Source organism: Hyaena hyaena, unplaced genomic scaffold (assembly GCF_003009895.1).
Source record: "Hyaena hyaena isolate Hyena2069 unplaced genomic scaffold, ASM300989v1 scaffold_113, whole genome shotgun sequence".
In the NCBI taxonomy this organism is placed as follows: domain Eukaryota; kingdom Metazoa; phylum Chordata; class Mammalia; order Carnivora; family Hyaenidae; genus Hyaena; species Hyaena hyaena.
In genome coordinates this window covers 3,411,589-3,429,520 of record NW_024080745.1, presented here as the reverse complement: position 1 = coordinate 3,429,520, position 17,932 = coordinate 3,411,589, and the positions used below count along the sequence as shown (strand labels likewise).

Genomic DNA, 17,932 nt, shown 5'->3' with positions numbered 1-17,932 from the left:
ATATATTCCAGTGAACGGACACTGACACAGGGAATAAATATGTTCCCTACACACAAAAGTGCTACCAACATTGAAGGGAAGTCAATGGAAGTGTCAGCCACTCCCTCAAACTAAAACTGAGCACTAAGTACTAGCAACTGAGACTCTTCTTATAAAATAAAGGCTCCTTTCCCTCACCTTATAACTGGGCCAGTGGTTAGGTGTATATTCACCCAACTAGCAGATGGGTCATAAGTCAAGTCCAAGCTGTTCAAGAACGATGTCCAAACTCCATTGCACCAGACATAAACAGGGTAACCATAGTTTATTATCCAAACCAGAACACTTTAAAGAGTGAAAGGGAGCACTATTAATAATTATTCCAGGACAAAAGATATAAACCAGGACTGCCCTGGCAAGCCAGGATGGATGGTCACCCTACCGAAAGATATAGTTACCAGAGGGATGTTCAGTATCAAGTTGACAAGTAATGACTAATCTGAGACACTGAGAACACTGGAGTTTACCTATCAATTTTAGGAATTCTCTCTCTCTTTTTTTTTCATTAATACTGTATTGTCTTTTTAAAAATTTTTATTTTTATAGATGGTCATGTTAAAGTACGAACAGTAAAACTATATAATATATACGTATTAAGTTTTATTATATAATCCACTGATTTTCTTTGTTCAGCATTCAATGCTAACAAACATCTTGAGAAAAACAGGAAGTACAAGGCAAGATATTTTGTCAGTAAATTTCATACCTTGGAAGACTGACCTATGATCATCAGTTTTCTGCAAATGGTGTAAATGTAAATGGTACCTAGATGAAGAAAAAGACTATTAACATGCTTTACAGTGAAATAATGGCAGTTTTATATTCTGATTTCTGTAGTTTAAGTCTGTAGTTCCTAAAACAAGTGATCTCATAAGAAAGTCTGATAATGGTTAGAGAGCTTATAATCATTACAAGTTTTTTGTAACTTGCAGCCAAATCATTAAAAGAACTAATTTGACCATATTTTAGGTGAGTTGCCAGAGGAACTTCTTAGTCTCATTTGAAAGGGAGCATAAGTTTTGAAATATATCGAACAGACAATATTTTAGTATAATTTATGTACCCCATGGTTTTCTTAATTCATACAAAATGCTGTTGGTTCCCATGGCTTCCCTATGATTGAAAAACTAAAGATTTACCTCCAAATAAGATTAGAATACATATTTAATCAAAATAGCACAATACTAAACAAGGAAACTCATGAAAAGTTAACATCAAAACATATAATTTATTTATTTTTTATTTATTTGCAGGCTCATATAATATTTACCTCATTATTAAGGTATGTCCTATAAGCACTCCCATGAAAAATAGCATTTCCAACTCCTATTTAAAGTACGATTTTTTTTTGGTCAGGCCATTAATTAAATGATGACAGAAGGCTACAAAACTGGCAGAGTTAGGGCAGGAATGGGGAGCAACATCACCAGACATCTCTCTATATACAAAGAACATTATCGTGCTATAAACATACCCCAAAGATGGTAACATACCTTTAAAAGGCATGTAATTATAATGACAAGTAGTCTAAATATTTTCTATAAAATATCTGATCTAAAATTCATAACCATCAAAATTCAACAGTTATGAATCCACATTCGTGCTTAAACTTTAAGAGCTTCTGAGAAAACAGCATCTGCTTCAAAATACACATCACTTGATTAAAATACCCTTGTAAGCACAGCATAATAACCATTAATTATATAAGTCAATAACAAAAATGTTGAATAAACTTTTAAACACTTACAGCACCATAAACTTTACAGAGAATGCAGTAGGCCCTTAACATTCAAGGACTCAGCCTTCTTAGTGTGACTGCTCCCAGGACATGGTATTAGTTATTTCACAGAAGATGCACCAGGGAAGAAACCAGTTGGCAAGTAACAGCTCAAGCCCAGCATTCTACCTCAAATTGTCTCTACTCTTAATCTTTAAAAATGAAACTGTAAAATAATATTTCTTCAGTTTAAAAAAGTCACCAAGTAAGGATAACCACAGCAAACTCGTGCCTCTCCACAAAACATGTGATTCAGGTGGAAGCCAGGAGCCTATGTAAACATGTCAGTAACGGGAACTGTGGAATTTCAGAAGACCTCAGAAGACTGCACTCAAGAATGACAAGGGCCTCTGTCCTTTAAAGATGTGATTTTAACCTTTGCAGCCCTAATATGTCCTGACTATAACTGAATCCTTCTTTAATGTTTCAGGATCTTGGCATGGCTCACAAATTCCCACTGCAGAAGCCCAATAGGAGAGTAAATGATATAAAAATGGAACACAGATGAAATATTGGGATACCTCTGAAAGTCTGTTTTATTTTTAATTAAATCCCTAATATGAGTTTACTGCCTTGTCATGTGACTCCTTTTCATCAAAGACAACCACCACCAAAATAATCTTACTATGTGAGAGTTGAATGAGCTGGGTTCAGGTTGGTTGTGAAGTAAGGTATTATGCAACAGTCACACACCCAGATAGAGTTTGTGAAAGAACCAAAATTGGTTAACTATCTTAAGAAACCAAGAGTATGTATGTGTAATAGTCAATTAAAGGTAAACAGAATCTGTGTTAATGTCTAACAGAAAAGGTGAAATGTATTTTTGTTATTTAAACTCCAAACTCCTAAAACTACAAGGTCTTAGCACTTGTTAGTCTCCCAGCAGGAATGCCTTTTCCCCAAATATCCAGACGTCTCAATCAGGTGTTTACTCAAACATCATCTCAGTGAGGCCTTCCCTAACCCTGTTTAAAACAACTGCCCTGAAGATATGAACAGACACTTCTCCAAAGAGGACATCCTGACGACCAACAGACACATGAAACAATGCTCAGCATCCCTCATCATCAGGGAAATGCAGATCAAAACCACATTGAGATACCACTTCACGCTGGTCAGAGTGGCTAAAATGAACAAATCAGGAGACTATAGACGCTGGTGAGGATGTGGAAAAATGGGCACCCTCCTACACTGTTGGTGGGAATGTAAACTGGTAAAGCCCCTCTGGAAAACAGTGTGGAGGTTCTTCAAAAAATTAACAATAGAACTACCTTATGACCCAGCAATAGCACTGCTAGGAGTTTACCTAAGGGATACAGGAGTGCTGATACATAGGGGCACATGTACCCCAATGTTCACAGCAGCACTTACAACAATAGCCAAAACATGGAAAGAGCCTAAAAGTCCACCAACAGATGAATGGATCAAGAAGATATGGTTTATCTATACAATGGAATACTACATGGCAATGAGAAAGAATGATATCAGGCCATGTGTAGCAAGGTGGATGGACCTTGAGGGTGTTATGCTGAGCGAAATAAGTCAGGCAGAGAAAGACAGATACCATATGTTTTCACATATAGGTGGATTAGGAGAAACTTAACGGAGGACCATGGGGGAGGAGAAGGGGAAAAACAGTTGGGGAGAGGGAGGCAAACCATGAGAGACTCTTGAAAACTGAGTACAAACTGAGAGCTGATAGGGGTGGGGGAGAGGGGAAGGGGGGTGATGGGCATGGAGGAAGGCACTTGTTGGGATGAGCACTGGGTGTTATATGGAAACCAACTTGACAATAAACTATGGAAAAAAAGCAAATAAATAAATAAATAAGCATTAAAAAAAAGAATAAAAAAATAAAACAGTTGCCCAGCCTCTTTCCTCCCTATCCCTTTCTTGGCTTTATTTGTCTCCATCGTACTCATCACCATCTGACATACCATTTAATTTTGATTTATCATCTCCCTGAAGCATTACATAAGTAAAAGAACAGGGGTTTTGTCTGTTGGTTGTTGTCCACTCCTGTGTCCCTAGCACTTAGAACAATGCACAGCACCTAATAACTTTGAGATGAGTTAATTAAAACAGGGACAGTAGTCAACAAAACTAACTATATGTATCTCCTGCAACCCAGCAATCCTACTCCTATACATAAATCCCAGAAAACTCTAACTTAGGTTTCTAAAATGACATGTGTAAGGATATTTCATTGTAGAATACTTTATGTAATTACAGAGGTAGAGCAAACAAGGTGCCCATCCTGAGAGGTGTATGGATATATGGAAAACAATTCAATAAGCAGAAGTAACAAACTAGGAATTCTGCCTAGTTCTACATATAGGAACCTGGTTAGGTTCTAAAACCATAGGACTGAGTAAAAAATATATTTAGGAAGCAAAATAAAATCTAGAGCATGATACCGTATGCATAAAGAAAAGCACACACCTAGTAAAGGTATGTAAAAGATACAGAAATTGTTTTTGTTTTGTTTTCGTTTTAGAATACTAGGATTTTTTTTTTTTTTTTTTTTTTTTTTTTTTGGTCTGTGATCTTAAAAAGACTGCAGCCAGGGAATTATGCTGCATCATTTCCACCTATCTCTTAAGCAAGATCCACGCACGGGACCCAACCCTCAGGCCTACCACTCCTTCTCCAGCATAGAACCTCTGGTCCTGCTCAGTCTCTGCCCAGATATGTGAGCAACTCAGGTGGAAAGTCGGCAATGGCTACTCAGGGAATCACAGATTCTTCATCTTCTTGAGGATGATCAGACACAAAAGCTTCATAGTCACTGGACTGAAAATTTCTTCCAAAATCAGGCTCATCTCTGGCAGCAAATATAAGCTCTCATTTCAATCAAAATGTCAAAAAAATTATTTGGGGAGGGAGATGAAGGAAAAGGCTAGGAAATGTACTTCCAGTTGCCATGGATCAGGGAGAATCCAATATGTTTTCTATCAAGTTATTTTGTCCTGGTCTTAACACACAGAGAACATACTGACATTTTCCTTTTAAGAAATTATCTAGAGATAAGTATCGTAGGTGACTGATTGCAACATTAAAGAGAATTTAAATTAAACTGAAATTGTAACTCCCTGCTAAATTTTGACAAATAAAATTCATTTCAGAAGACAAATATATATATATATATATATATGTATGTATCTATGCAATGCATAAATACATATAATACACTATATACACGCACATACATTCTCAGAGCCCCTCACTCAGAAGCAAGTAGGAAGAGAAGATTGGTAGGTGGAAAGCAACAGTCGCTAGCCAAAGTATCTGAGGAGAGGACTAATAAATGGATGATGCTTAGAACCAACCGAATGTGCAATGGTCCTTTGATCTTTCTCCACTTATATTTACTTATTAACCATGGCCCCTACTTCTTTATACCTGAAACTGACTATCCCCACTGCCTCTGACCCTCCCTTGAGTAGAAAACCCAAAGACAAGTCCCTACTTATTAGAACAAACTAAAATGCAACAAAAATATTAAAAAGACAGAAATAAAATCCCCATAATCATCTTATTACGCAATGAATGTTTTAAATAACAAGACAGTCAATAAAATTACCATCAAACTTGGCATTTAAATAACTTTCCAAAAGACATGATGAAAAATAAAAGACATTAGTATATACCATTGAAGATAATCCAGCAAAGGTGCTCCTGGGGCAAAGCGACCTGCATGATGAGTCTTAAGGAGGACAAAATCTGCAGACACTGGGTCACAGATTCTTTATTCTGCAGGTTCACATCATTGTCACAGACCAGCTCATAGTTGCAAATATTTTTGCCGTTTAAAGCGTGAAACTGAAATGCAGGGAAAATATAAATAAGAATATAAATAAGGTTTATACAACTTAAAAAAAGCATTTTCTTAAAGTGTAAAAAATTAAAATAGAAATGATTCTGCTTAAACAGATTGTGTAGGGCTACAGACTGAATGTGTGTGCCCCCCCTCCAATTTATATATTGAAACTTAGCCCCCACTGTGACAGTATTTGGATATGGGGGTCTTTGGGAAGTGACTAGGTCATGAAGGTAGAACTTTCATGAATGGAATTAGTGTCCTTATGAAAGAGACCCTGAAAGAGCTCCCTACTGCCTTCTGCCATGTGAGGACACAGAGAGAAGACAGCCATCTATGAACCAGAAAGTGAGCCCTCACCAGACACCAAATCTTCCATCACCCAACCTCCTTAAACTTGTGCTTCCCAACCTCCAGAATTGAGAGAAATAAACATTGTTTAAGGTATCCAGTCTATAAAAATATAATAAGATAAAAACAGAGAGGAAGGCAAACCATAAGAGACTCTTTAATAAAGAGAACAAACTGAGGGTTGCTAGAGGGGAGGTGGGTGGGGGTTGGGCTAAATGGGTGACAGGCATTAAGGAGGGCACTTGTTGGGATGAACATTGGGTGTTATGTGCAAGTGATGAATCACTGAGTTCTACTCCTGAAGCCAATACTACACTTTATGTTAACTAACTTAAATTTAAATAAATAAATTTTTAAAAAACCTTTAGTCTATGGATTTTTGTTCTAGCAGCCCTCAAGGACTAAGACATATGGAAAGAAATGTGGTAAAAATGGTTTCTTCAAAGCATCTATTTAGTTAAGATTATTTGTCTTTAGTCAAAAAAAGAAACACTCAAAAGCAAAAAAAAAGTACAAAACGCTATTTCCAAGTATATGGAATTGAATCACATTTTATAAACCTTCCTCATAGCATTTTACCTTATTAATGTGGATGCAATTATTACCATTACAATTCATTCACCAAATGTTTGTTAGGCACCTCTGTTTGCCACACTCTGCTAAGCAACAGGGACTTAAGGATGATGAAGATGTGGCCCCTGCTCTTCGCAGAAGGAAAAGCATTCCAGGCACATGAAGTGTTAGGAATGTTTGAAGTGGTTGCTGTGGTCACTGAACTGAAAGTCTTTTATATGGCTGGGTAAGAAGGCTTAAAATAAAGAGATTAGGGGCACCTGGCTGGCTTAGTCCAAAGAGCATTCAACTCTTGACCTCAGGGTTGTGGGTTCAAGCCTCACACTGGATGTAGAGATTACTACAAAAAATAAATAAACTTTGGGGTGGCTGGCTAGCTCAAGTCAGTACAGCATGCAACTCTTGACATCAGGGTTTTGAGTTCGAGCCCCACATTGGGTATAGAGATTACCTAAAAATAAAATCTTTAAAAAAGTGAGAGATTAGGCTATTGAGGTAGTCAGAACATGAAGTGCATTCCATATCATTCCAATTAGACTTTAGCCAAAGGCAATATCAAGGGGCAGTGGAATAAAATGATTTGATTTAAAGGTTAGAAGTTAATTCTGACAAAAGTATGGAAAATGAAAAGCAGAGGGTGGGGCACAAAGCTATAAGCATGGAGACTAGGAGAGATCAAAGGCCTTTGAAGTAGTCCAGAGATACCAGGGTCCTGAAATGGGTGCTGGAATCAGGGATGAAAAGATTTAAGTCTTATCTGAATTCATGGGATTTAGATGTGGAGGGTAAGAGACAGAAAGTGATCTACAGTGATTTCCTGCTTGGGTGAGTGGCTCTTGCCAATTATGAAAGAAAAGATGATAAGTTCAACTTAGGATATGTCAAGTGTGAAATGATTATGACATATATCTCAGATGAGAGATTTTGGCTAGAGAATCAGTATTGCTAAAGCTGTGGGAGTGAACCCTTAATAGTACAAAAGGGCCTTCCTCTAACACATAAGACTTCCCACTTGGATCCATGTGCACTATTTCTAGCCACTATATAACTGGTATCACAGAAAAAGGATTTATAGATTTATGTACATGCTGGAATAGTTATCTTTTTTAGGGGCACCTGGGCTGCTTAGTCAGTTAAATGTCCAACTCTTCATTTCAGCTCAGATCATGATCTTACAGTTCATGAGTTTGAGCCCTGCCTCAGACCCTACAATGACAGTGCAGAGACTGCTTGGGATTCTCTCTCTCTCTCTCTCTCTCTCCCTCCCTCAAAAAATAAATAAATAAGCATTTAAAAAATGTTCTCTCAGGGTGCCTAGGTAGCTCAGTTGGTTAAGCATCCAACTTTTGCTCAGGTCATGATCTCACAGTTTGTGCGTCGGGGTCTGTGCTAACACCTGGAGCCTGCTCTGGATTCTGTGTCTCCCTCTCTCTCTCTCTGTCCTTCCCCTGCTCATGCTCTGTCTCTCTCTTTCAAAAATGAATAAACACTAAAAAAAATTTTTTTTAATGTTCTCTCTTTGAGAAACCTATAGTGATACGTAATATTTTTTGAGTCTCTTTTAAGTCTTTTATTATCTCATCAATCCTAAAGCAATCCTTTGAGATAAGTCTTATTGTTATTTCTGCTTTACAGATGAGGAAACTGAGATACAAAGAAATTACATAACTTCTCCAGGGTCCCATCATTAGGAAGAGGCACAGAAGCTCTTCGAACCCAGGCAGGCTGGCTCTACGGACCAAATTCTTACCAACTCTGCCATAACGCCTCTCTATAGTACACATAACGGGGCTCATTAGATAACATGAGTATCTCTGCACAAAAATATTCGGACAGTAAATTCTGAGTTATTACTGCTTCATCTATGATCTTTAGACACTGAACTCCAAAATCTATTTCTCAAACAAAACTTCTCAAGACCTCTAGTTCTGCACTGTCAAGTTCCTACTAGACTATATTCAATCCATTCATTCTCTTCCTTATTTTATAGATATTTATTGAGAAACACAGAGTGCCAGATGGAAAAAAAACAAATTATTCATATTTTTTCGGGCCCTTCACAATAGTCCTGCTGACATACTCTTACGTTTGCTTCATTGCTTTACCATCTGCCTCCAGTCTTTGTCCTTCTCATCTATTCAGTGTAGTGGTTCTAGATTAATAGATTATATTCTAGAATATATCACTTCATTTATTCATTCATTGAGTAAAGCTTTCTTGTGCATCTCTTACATATCTAGTATTGTTCCAGGCACTACAGATTAGAGATTAGAGCAGTCACCATCCTAATGAAGCTCATATTCTAGAAGGAGAGACAGGCAATTACAATGCAAACAAATAAAAATGTATCTGGTGATAATAAATGACATAAAGAAAAATAAAGCATGAAGAGCAAGAGACATGAAGGAAGGGAGGGATGACCCACACAGACATCTAGGATACAAGCTTTCTAGAAGGAGCTCACCAGTGCACTGGTGCTAAGCCAGAGAGGCTGGGTGGAAGCAGGATCACGCAATAACAGTACAAGAGAGAAACATGGGGCCCTGGACCAGGGTAACGTAGGAGAGGACATAAAAGTCCAAACTCCTAAGCTTTTCATTCAGTACTCTTTCTAATGGGATGCCAATTCATAATGCTCAGTATTCTCAATCACATACCTACGGTACAGCCAAACTGAACTGCTCAATGTACCTCCAAACATGCCCTGAGATTTTCTGCCTATTAAACCATATTCTGTTTCCAAAGCCTTGAATAATCATCAAGTTTGGAATAACATAGCTTTGGAGTTATACTGATTAGGGTTCAAACACAAACTCTGCCCATTGCTTCAAGTGGGCTGGGTTTCTTGGTCTCTGTGTCCTCCTCTGTAAAATAGTGCCCACCTTCTAGGACTATAATGCACATAGAAGAGTACCTACACCTGCTAACTGCTCAACCAGTGAATCAATGGTAGCAATCAACATAATAATAATACTGGTATACTAGAAATAAAGCATTAACATTTTTTGTATCAAAAGATCTATGTTGATCTCCTGAGCCACTAGTTAACTGTGTGATTAGTTTTCTTTTTCTCCTTTGTAAAATAGGGATAATAACAGTTTCTAATTCATAAAGTTGTTGAGGATCAAATATGTTTTCCAAAGCACTTTGTAAACTAAGAGCATTCTACAAATATTATAATAATAACAACTGTCTGCTGGAAGAATGAGTTATTATAGTGACACAATCTCCAAAACATCTTCACAAAGTTTAATATGTGCACTTTCTTATCTGCCACTGAAAACATTTATTAAGCAACTTACAGCACACAAGCAAACGCCATGCTAAGCAAATGAAAGACATTTAGAAGCTGTCAACTAAAGAATACATTGCATGGCTAATCATAAATTGTAGCTAAAATAGCTACTGCTTTCATCTTACTGTATGAGCAGCAGTTCTGTCTCCAAGGCCTTTTGGAAAAAAGGCAGTTTTGAATTGATTCACATCTGCTTTATTCTCATCAAAGTGGACATGGAACTGTTGAAGGTACCTTCCATAGCACTGTAAGAGGGCCAATTTATATTCCTGAAAGAAAAAGAGGACTTGATGAAAGTTTCAAAATACCATTTTGCTTATCATTATTAAAATTTGGTAACATTCACATTATTCTTAATAGTATCGATATTGATTATTACTATTACTACTTTTACTACCACCATCACATTACTACTACCATTACCACTACTACCATTTCCTAAACATATATTATGTGACAGACACTGCACTAGGTACATTATTTCATGAATTCTCCTCCCAACAAGCCTATTGTGAAATAAGACCATCACGATCTCCAAGATGAGAATATTCACCAGGGTGTGAATAATGATGATATAACAATGAGCATATTCACCAGGGAGTGTGTGGTAATACCTATATATACTCAAAATCCAAAAATTCAACATCACCCTATCCTGGTAATCCACCCACTCAGAGAGGAAGATGAGTTGCATAACTAGCCTTCCTTTTCTGATACCTCCTAAGTTCCAAAAAAGCAAGAAAGGCGGGGAAGGGGTAGGATGATGGAGGGGGGAGGGAGGGAGAAGAGAGAGGGAGGGAGAAGATAAAAGGAGGGAGAAAAGGAGGAAAGAGGGGAAGACAAAAATTTTAAAAATGAAGTAAGGGAGAAGAGAGGAGAGAGGAGAAGAGAACAGAGAAGAAAGTCTCTCTCTCTCTCCCCCCCCCACCCCCTCTTTCTCTCATCTGCCAGTGGTCTTTGAAGCTGCATCAGGAAAAAACAAGACAAGTCTGAGTTGAGGTGCCTGTCTGGCTCAGTCGGCAGAGCATGTGATTCTTGATCTCAGGGTTGTGAGTTCAAGCCCTGTGTTGGGTGTAGAGATTGCTTGAAAAGAAAATAAATAAAATCTTTTTTTTAAAAAGTCTGAGCTATTGTTAGCTAGGAATCTTGTTAGTTCTAATTCATGCTGATGTTCTCATTACAAAATCAGTGCTCATTTCTGCAGCACACAGGGCACAGGTGACCTGGAGTTTCGGGGCCGGGGAGGTAAGCCAGGCTATGCATATGAGTCAGCTTCCTCCCAACTGTCTTCAGGAAAAGCAACTACTCTATGTGTCAACTGCCTGTAGGGTTACCTAGCCCCTTGGGAGGCATCCTCAGTCAAACTTTTGTTTCTGTTTCTATTGACTTATTTGTTACTTGTTCATTAATTAATTCTGAATCTTTTCCTTTTTAACTTGGTTCATATAATGAATTCAAATCTAGGTTCAAAACAAGACTATTCCAGGGGTGCCTGGGTATCTCAGTTGGTTGGTTACGTGTCTGACTCTTGAATTCTGCTCAGGTCATGATCTCACAATTCCTGAGTTCGAGTCCAGCGTCAGACTCTGTGCTGACAGCATGAAGCCTGCTTTGGATTCTTTCTCTCCTCCCTCTGCCTGTCTCCTGTGCTCACTCTCATGCTCTCTTGCACTCTCTCTCTCTCTTTCTCCCTCTCTCAAATAATAAATAAATAAACATTAAAAAGAAAGACCATTCCAACAAAATGATCTTTACTGTAAGTACAATAAAAATAGATTGTAGAATGGAAGTAACAACTCAAGTTCATTTTCAGTACTCTAAATACCTTTATCACCCCACTTTCTCATCAGTGAAAGTAGATAAAAATGTTTTCTTTGTTCCTTTAATTAAATTTTAAAATATCCTATCTGGGCCTTTCTATCCAAAATATTCTGAATCCTTAGCCACTACACAGCATGAACTTACTTTATCAACTTCTAACATGTTCTTCCATCCTCTCTCCACCAATATCCACTCCACCCACCTGAATACTCCACAAACAACCCCAAACTGTGCTATGTATTACTGGTTTCTTATACTGAGAAGCATAAAAATGAGAGGGGACACTCTTCTAATGCTTGTCAAAGTTATTCCATTTCACATGAATATAGCTCACAAGTTGGATCTTGCCCATTAGTTTGTTTGTTTTCTATAGTTTTCCTACAGAAAAACTTTTTTTCTATAGTTTTTCTACAGTTTTCCTTTATTTTCAAGTTTCTAATGAAATCTGAAAATAATATGATATGATGTGGTCCAATGATATGAAGCTAAGCTGATGCTCTCATTTGGGCAGCAGAAAATAGATCTTCATTAGGAAATTTCCTCCACATCTTATCCTCCATTTGGCAAATTTCCCTCCCAAACAAAACAAAAAACAAAAAGCAAACAAAACAAAACAAAAATTCATGTCCAGAAAATAGAAATGGAGGAAGAAAATGAAGCTCAAAAACTGAAGATCAAGAAAAAATTTAAAAAGTCCTAAAATCACTTTAGATAAAATAACTCTTGGTCCAAGAATTCTAGATGTGCCAAACATTCATATTTAACTTGGAATAATTTGGGCCTATGCCAGAGCTTAAGGGGAAAACTTACATTATTGTTAACTGAAACCCAGCCAGAGTACGGTCTTACCAAACCAAGCCCCTGAGTTCACAGCAATCCAAGACCTAGGCATTGACTATGGAACCAGAAATAGGGCACAAGATCAGTTTGTAATATTATACTAAGCAAGAAACAGGACATGGAGGGAATGACTGCTACAATTACATATAGCAAAACATTAAGGAATTGAAAGTCATTAAAACAGGGCACTAGGAACCAGACAACATAGCAGCAGGGCCAGGAACCATGAAAGTGGTCACTGGACAAGGTCAGTCACATGAAAAACAACAGGAAGTGGTGTCTGAGCTCCTTTGTATAAGGTAGGAACATGATGACTCAGCATTTCCTGTTGGGCACCTACCACACCCTCTTTAACAAGGGACTGTGCTCCTGCCTCACCCCAGCCTGCTGTCCTTCCGTTCAGGAATCTCTTACCTCTGGAGAATCTCAGACTACAAAATTAAAAAACAAACACTTTTTTGGTTACTGTGCCTCATTAAAATTTGTAGTACTCAGTCATATTTTTTCTAAGAAAAAAAATCAAATCGTGTAAAATAGGAATAGTATCAAACCAAATAATAATAACAGTTAGTCAAGTAAGTTTCATTTAGGCTCTTTTTTTTTTTTTTCTTTTTACTCCTGAGGCACTTACTTTCATTTCACAAAGGCTATCTCCAACCTTCAGAAGCTTTTCATTGTAATAGGCAGCTGGCAGCCGTGGGGCATATTTCGTCCAGATATTAAACAAAGAGGTGGCGCTGTAAAAATTGTAAAATAAAATATCTTCAAAGTCAGCAGGAAACCTCAATTAATTAGCAAACAATCCCTAAAAACTTCTTTTGTGCTGTCTTTCCAATGTGCCTTACTGTTAATGTCTAATTATTACTAAATATAGTTAAAATTATTGCTTCCTTTATGCCAAGCACTGATCAAAGCTCTGTATATGCATTTTTAAAAACAGATTTTATTTTTTAAAGTAGTTTTAGATTCACAGAAAAACTGAGCAAAAGGTATGGAGATTCCCCATATAACGCACGGCCCACATACATGCACAGCCTCCCCTGTCATAAACACGCCCCACCAGAGTGGCGTATTTGTTACAATTCATGAACACATCATTATCACCCACTGTCTACACAGTTTATATTAGGGTGTACTTTTAGTATTATACATTCTATGGGTTTGGACCAGTGTACAATGACATTTAGCCATGATTATGCTACCACGAAGAGTAGCTTCGCTGCCCTAAAAACCTTCTGTGCTCTGCCTGTGCTTCCCTTCCTCTCTCTTAACCCCAGGCAACCACTGAGCTTTTTATTCTCTCCATAGTTTTGCCTTTTCGAAATGCCATATAGTTGGAATCATACAGTATGTAGCTTTTTCACACTGGCTTCTTTCACTTAGTAATATGCATTTAAGATTCCCCAGTGTTTTTTCATGGCTTGATAGCTCATTTCCTTTTAATGCTGAATAATATTCCATTGTCTAGATACACCACACTTTGTCCATCCATTCACTTACTGAAAGGTATCTTGTTTGCTTCCAAGTTGCGGCGATTGGAACAAAGCTGCTATAAACATCCACGTGCATTACTCGGCGATCAAAAAGAATGAAATCTTGCCATTTGCAACAACATGGATGGCACTAGAGCATATTATGCTAAGTGAAGTAAGTCAGAGAAAAACAAATACCATATGACTTCACTCATATGTGGAACTGAAGATAAAAAACAGATGAACATAGGGGAAGGGAAGCAAAAATAAGATAAAAACAGAAAGGAAGATAAGCCATAAGACTCATAACTACAAAGAGCACTCTGAGGGTTGCTGGAGGGGTGTTGGGTGGGGGGATGAGCTAAGTGGGTGATGGGCATTAAGGAGGGCACTTGTTGGGATGAGCACTGGGTATTATATGTAAGTGATGAATCACTAAATTCTATTTCTGAAATCATTATTACACTATATGTTAACTCACTTGGATTTAAATTTAAGAAAAATTAAAAACTAAAATAATAAAATAAATATAAATATTTTTAAAATTCATGTGCAGATTTTTGTATGGGTATAAGTTTTCAACTTCTTTGGGTCAATACCAAAACAAAGCATGTATTGTATGGTAAGGGTGGGCTTAGTTTTGTAGGAAACCGCCTGTCTTCCAAAGTGGCTGTCCCATTTGGCATTCCCACCAGCAATAAATGAGAAGTCCCTGTTGCTCCACATCCTCCCCAGCATTTGGTGATGTCAGCGTTCTGGATTTTGGCAATTCTAATAGGTATGTAGTGGTATCTCATTATTTTAATTTTCATCTTCCTGATCATACGTGGTGTGGAGCACCTTTCCACTGGTTTATTTGCATTTGTATCATCTTCTTTGGTGAGGTGTCTGTTAAAGTCTTTGATCCATTTTTTAAATCAGGTTGTTTTCTTATTGTTTAGTTTTAAGAGTTTTTTGTATATTTTGGACAACAAATATGTTGTCCAGATATGTCTTTGGCAAATATTTTCTCTCAGTCTGTGGCTTTTCATCTTCTTCATGGTGTCTTTCACAGAACAGATAGTTTTCCTTTTAATGAAGTCCTGTTTATTAACTCTTTCTTTCATGAACTGTGACTTTGGTGTTTTACCTAAAAAGTCATTGTCAAACCCAAAGTCATCTAGATTTATCCTATGATATCTTTTAAGAGTTTCATAATATTGCAATTTACATTTAGGTTAGTGATCCCTTTCGAGGTAATTTTTGTGAAGGGTGTGAAGTCTGTGCTGAGATTCAGTTTTTGCATGCAGATGTCCAGGTGTTCCAGCACCATTTGTTCAGAAGACTCTCTTTGCTCCATTGTATTGCCTTTGCTCCTCAGTCAAAGGTCAGTTGATTGCATGTATGTGGGTCTATCTCTGGACTCTCTATTCTGTCCCAATGACACATTTGTTCATTCTTTCACTGATACCACACTGTATTGATTACTGTAGCTTTAGAGGAAGACTTGAAGTCAAGTAGTGTCAGCCCTCCAAATTTGTTCTCCAATATTGCATCATTAGCTATTCTGGATATTTTGCCACATGCATCTTTTTTTTTCTTTTCATTTCATTTCCACAACAGACCTGAGATAGGTGGTACCAATATTCCAAATATGTAGTTGATATATTGATTGACTTAAGGGTCAGTGTATCCATGATCCTAACAAGTATATTTACTGTGCCTGCCTGTCCTCTGGAATGTAAACTACCCGAAGGCAAAGACCTTGACTATGTTATCCATTGCCCAGCCTCAAGAGTAGTGAATATCTAGTACATATACATAGTCAATAATTATTTGTTGAAAGAATGAATGAATAAATAAATGACTAGGGAAAAAATCCCTTGTTCTTATTTTTTTTTCTATAAAGAGTTCAAGGATTCCACTATCTAGTCAGTCCAGTAGGGTCCTGCTTCCTTCCACCAAGTAAACAAGAACAAAACATACAATATTCTCAAAATGATTCCTAATTAGTTTCAAAGGGTAGCAGATCACTGTTCATTTTGTTCATTCATTTAGTTAATATTTACTCCTTTCTTCTCTCTCAGAAATTATAAATGCCTCTAGGAAAACTCCAAATTTCCTTTAACAGTTGTCCAATCCTATCTCATAAATTTTTAGCTGAGGACAATGTTATGTGCTGGATGTGTGTGACCCCTTGCAATTCATAAGTTGAAGTCCTAACCCACAGTGTGGCTGCATTTGGAAAGGAGTACTCTAAGGAAGTAAATGAAGGTTAAATAAGATCATAAAGGTGGGGCCCTGGTCTGATGGCATGAATGTCAGTCTATGAAGAACACCAAAGAAATATATCTTTCTTTGCACTTGCTCAGAGGAAAGGCTATGTGAAGACAAAGTGGTCTTCTGCAAGCTGAGAAGTGTGCTTTCACCAGAAACTGACCCTGCCAGAACTTGATCTGGGACTTCCAGCCTCCAGAGCTGGGAGCAAATAAATTTCTGTTGTTTAAGCCACCCAGACTATGGTATTTTGTCATGGGAGCTCAAACTAACTAATTTGTAATTAATAATTAATCATTAATGGCCCAAACTGACTAATATAGGTAGGAACGTAAACTTAGGGACTAAAGATGGCTCTAATACTTACGATTTATATGTTGGGATATTATCAGAACAACCTCAACAGAAATATGTCGATTAAATCATTCAAGTAATTAAAAGATATAGATTTAGTGACAAGGGAAGTATGGGGGAGAGGATATTCTTACCTTCTTGGACTGATTAATAATATTTTGGAGTAGGAAAATATATACATGTACCAAGTAGTAAATAACCACACCCCCAAAATTGTGTGAGAAATGAAGCCACAGAAATTTTAAAAGGAAGAGGCTTTTTGGCTTGGATTGTTTTTTCTTTTTTTAACGTTTTTTACTTCTTGCTGCTTCATGAAATGCCATAGTATTAGAATAAATATAATGAATCTCAAAAAATCAGCAAGTCTTGCTAGAATTCTTAAATTACGTAGATGAAAGACTTAATTCTTCCAAACCTTAAAGATGAGAAATGATGACTATGTTTATTACTCATAAAAGAAAAATACCAGCTTTGTTAAATCAATCAAGGTTATATAAGAGAAATTTTTAAAGTGAACTTCTAAGTTCAAGTTAAGACTATTCACTGGGAATGGCTTACATAATGAAAAACAAGGAAAATATAATGTATACTATAATGTGCATCATCTAAGAAAACGTTAATGTCCTTTGAATTTCTGATTTATTATAGCTGCTGCTGGGTATTTAGAATTTTCTAAAATAGAAAATCGTAACTATATAAACAGAATGTCTAAATCTCATGTGATTATAACAAAAGCATACCTTTAAAAAAAATCTATCATACTCTGAATTTAATGACATTGCTGTTATGATCAAAATCTATATTTTAGATATCCTGAATTTTTTGGTTTATGGGAGTTCCTATAATTATAATTTTCTTATTTTAAAAAATAACCATCTGTCAAATATGTTATAGAAGTGACTATTACCTAACTGTATTCCTAACTGGCCTCCACATTGTCATTCTTGCTCCATTTGGGTAAGACCATACAGATATATCCAATTTATATATACATATAAATTAATTAAGATTAATCCCTTACCCAAAACTACTCCATGGTCTCCCATTGCATTTGGAATAAAGGCAAACTATAAAAGACCTCCAAAACCTTCCATAGCCCTACCTATGCCTCTAATTTAACCTCATACCACTGCACCCACCCTCACCAAGCCATGCTTAGCAGACTTCTGTCCATTCCTCCCAAGTCTATGGCTCTTTCCTGCCAAGATCTTCTCACATGCCTCTTCCCTCTGTTTATCCACTCTTCTTGCCTGATATCTTTCTAATCTCAGCTTAATGTCACCTCCCTCACCATTCATTTGAAAGTAGGTCCCAGATGTGTCTTCTTAAGCTTC

At 37.0% G+C, this 17,932-nt stretch overlaps 1 protein-coding gene across 1 annotated transcript in view; it reads right to left on the bottom strand.

Annotated features, from left to right (window-relative positions):
* The window catches only part of CFAP54 (cilia and flagella associated protein 54), a 287,452-nt gene that overhangs the window by 266,123 nt on the left and 3,397 nt on the right, over nt 1–17,932 (bottom strand). Inside the window, exons 2-5 of the mRNA XM_039236623.1 lie at nt 13,148–13,253; nt 9,981–10,124; nt 5,467–5,638; nt 746–804 (exon numbers count right to left, since the gene is read on the bottom strand). Of these exons, the coding sequence (XP_039092554.1) occupies nt 746–804; nt 5,467–5,638; nt 9,981–10,124; nt 13,148–13,253 (481 nt within the window). The remainder of the gene's footprint in view (nt 1–745; nt 805–5,466; nt 5,639–9,980; nt 10,125–13,147; nt 13,254–17,932) is intronic.